Below are 3116 nucleotides of genomic sequence, written 5' to 3'. Positions count from 1 at the left end.
CAGTTCAAAGCTTGCGGGGCCGTTTGAAAAACCTTCCTCCCGTCAAAGTACAGCAGCCCGGGTGTTTGAACAGCTGCTTTGAACGGCGAGCGAGGGGCTGAGCCGAACCGCAACACCGCAGCGCCCGCCCGAGACGCCGCGCCGCCTCCGGCCCGCTTTTGTGCGGGAGGAGAAAAGGGGCATACAGCCTCGGGGGACCGCGGGTCCCGCGGGTCAGCCCCGCGCGGCGGGCGGCGGGCGCACGGCTGCCTCCCTCACACCCCCGGCGCCCGGCGGGCCCCGCGGCCGAGCCTGCGGCCGGCACCGGGACGGGACCGGCACCGGGACCGGGACCGGGGACGGGGACGGGGAATGGGGACCGGGACCGGGGGCTCGCTCCCCTCGCTCCGCCTCGCCAGGGGCTCCCCGCGCCGGGCCGAGCAACAGGAGCCGTTAACGGGCGGGCCCCGGGGCGGGGCGGGGCGGGGCGGGGGCGCGGAGCTCCTCACCCCTCACCCCCCCCCCCCGGGCCCGGGCCCGGCCCCGCCGCCGCCCCCGTTCCCCCTCAGAGCCGGGCGGCGGGGGGCGGGCGGGGGGCGGGCGGGGGGCGGGCCCTCTCGGCGCGGCTCGCCCAATGGGCTTGCGCGGCGGCGGCGGTTGCCAGGGGCGCCCGCGTCCGTCAGGCGCCGCGCGTCCAATGGGCGGCGGCGGCGGGGCGGGGCGGCCGCGCGTGCCTTCGCAGTGGGCCCCGCCGCCGCGCGGGCCGGGGGGGCGCGGGCGCCGCGCGGCGCCCGAGGCGCAAAAGTAGCTGTCAAATGCGCGGCGCCTTTCCCCGGCGCGCTCAGTGCGGCGCGGCGAGTCATGGCGACCGCAGCCTCCAACCACTACAGCCTGCTCGCCTCCGGCTCGCCCATGGTGCACGCCGAGCCGCCCGGCGGCATGCAGCCCGGCGGCGGCTACCGCGACGCGGGCGCGCTGGTGCAGGCGGACTACGCGCTGCAGAGCAACGGGCACCCGCTGAGCCACGCTCACCAGTGGATCGCCGCGCTGTCCCACGGCGGCCCCGGCGGGCCCGGCGGCGGGGGAGGCGGCGGCGGCGGCGGCGGCGGCGGCGGAGGCGGCGGCGGCGGCGGCGAGGCGCCGTGGGCGGCGGGCGCGCTGGGCCAGCCCGACATCAAGCCGGCCGTGGTGCAGCCGGGCGGGCGCGGCGACGAGCTGCCGCCGCCGCCGCAGCACCCGCCGCCGGGCCGGGCGCCGCACCTGGTGCACCACGGCGGCGGCGGCGGAGGCGGCGGCGGGCACCACGCGGCGGCCGCGGCGGCGGCGGCGGCGGCGGCGGCGGCGGCGGCGGCGTGGCGAGCGGGCGGCGCGGCGCACCTGCCGCCCGGCATGGCCGCGGCCAACGGCGGGCAGGCGGCGGGGCTGCTGTACTCGCAGCCGCCCGGCTTCACCGTCAACGGCATGCTGGGCGCCGCGCAGCCCGCCCTGCACCACCACGGCCTCCGCGACGCGCACGACGAGCCGCCCGGCCCCCCCGGGCCGCCCCCCGGGCCCCCCGGGCCGCCGCACCACGGCGCCGAGCACGGCGGGCCGCCGCCGCCGCCGCCTCACGGCCCGCACCCGGGAGCGGCCGGGCCGCCGCCGCCGCCGCCCTCCGCCGCGCCCCCCGGGGCGCCGCACCACGAGGCGCACTCGGACGAGGACACGCCGACGTCGGACGACCTGGAGCAGTTCGCCAAGCAGTTCAAGCAGCGGCGGATAAAGCTGGGATTTACCCAAGCGGACGTGGGGCTGGCGCTGGGCACCCTCTACGGCAACGTCTTCTCGCAGACCACCATCTGCCGCTTCGAGGCCCTGCAGCTGAGCTTCAAGAACATGTGCAAGCTGAAGCCTTTGTTGAACAAGTGGTTGGAGGAGGCGGACTCCTCCTCGGGCAGCCCCACCAGCATAGACAAGATCGCGGCGCAGGGCCGCAAGCGGAAAAAGCGCACCTCCATCGAGGTGAGCGTCAAGGGCGCGCTGGAGAGCCACTTCCTCAAGTGCCCCAAGCCCTCGGCCCAGGAGATCACCTCGCTGGCGGACAGCCTACAGCTGGAGAAGGAGGTGGTGAGAGTGTGGTTTTGTAACAGGAGACAGAAAGAGAAGCGCATGACGCCCCCGGGAGGGACGCTGCCGGGCGCCGAGGACGTGTACGGGGCCAGCAGGGACACGCCGCCGCACCACGGGGTGCAGACCCCCGTGCAGTGAACTCGCGGCGGGGGCGCCCGGCCCCGCCTGCTCCTCCTCCTCCTCCTCTCCTCCTCTTCCTCCTCCTCCTCCTCTTCCTCTCCTCCTCCTCTTCATCCTCCCCCCCCGACTTTCGGTGATCGTCCTCCTTATCTTATTATTATTATTTTTTTTTTAATTTTCTCCCGTCTTTCAAAAAAAAAAAAAGAAAAACCGCGCAAAAAAAAAATTAAGAAAAAAAAATAACAAAACGAAACAAAACAAAAAAAAATAAGCGAGAGAGAAAGAGAGAGAGAGAGAGAGAGAGAGAGAATCAAAGCAGACAAAGCACCTGCACCGGACTGTCCCTTAGACGGCAGCAGGTGCGGGGCGGTATTTTGACCTTCCCGTGCGCTGCAGCGCAGTGAGTATCGCGCCCAGGCCGGCAGGGCAGGGGCGAGCAGGGGGCTCCGCTCCGCGCCGGCCCAAAAATTTGCGCCCTGCCCTGGCCCTGGGGGTGGCGAGGACGGGGATGGGGTGGGGGGGACGCGGGGGTGGGGGGGTGGGGGGCGCTGCCACCTCGCGGGCCCCCCGGAGCCCCCCCCCCCCCCCCCCCCGACACAAAAGGCAGGTGGCATCGCGGACCGTCGCTCGGGGTTGGCACATGCTGCTGTGTTTATTTTCTGTGGATCCCCCGTAGGAATGAGTATGTGAAAAGGAAGAGAAAAGCGAAGCTATCCCTTTTGATGTAGGCAGTATTTAACCGTACCGATTTGCACTGCAAGGAAATCGAAGTTTACATAAACAGATTCATTTTGTTTTCTTCCTTTCCCACCTTAGTTTTGAAAATGACTTGCATTTTCCACGGTGAGCGTTAGTCGACCAGTGACCGGTCCACGATATGTTACTGTGTTCTAGCCTTTGCTTTATGT

At 71.2% G+C, this 3116-nt stretch overlaps 1 protein-coding gene across 1 annotated transcript; it reads left to right on the top strand.

Moving 5' to 3' along the window:
* The first annotated feature begins 735 nt into the window (after nt 1-735).
* On the top strand, nt 736-2518 carry POU3F2 (POU class 3 homeobox 2). The gene has a single exon (XM_013175554.3). The coding sequence runs from the start codon at nt 841-843 to the stop codon at nt 2224-2226; it is 1386 nt and encodes a 461-aa protein (XP_013031008.3). The 5' UTR covers nt 736-840; the 3' UTR covers nt 2227-2518.
* The last annotated feature ends 598 nt before the right edge of the window (nt 2519-3116 follow it).

Source organism: Anser cygnoides, chromosome 3 (assembly GCF_040182565.1).
Source record: "Anser cygnoides isolate HZ-2024a breed goose chromosome 3, Taihu_goose_T2T_genome, whole genome shotgun sequence".
Taxonomy (NCBI): domain Eukaryota; kingdom Metazoa; phylum Chordata; class Aves; order Anseriformes; family Anatidae; genus Anser; species Anser cygnoides.
Note: the sequence above shows the minus strand (reverse complement) of the source record. Positions and strands in the feature narration are given on the sequence as shown.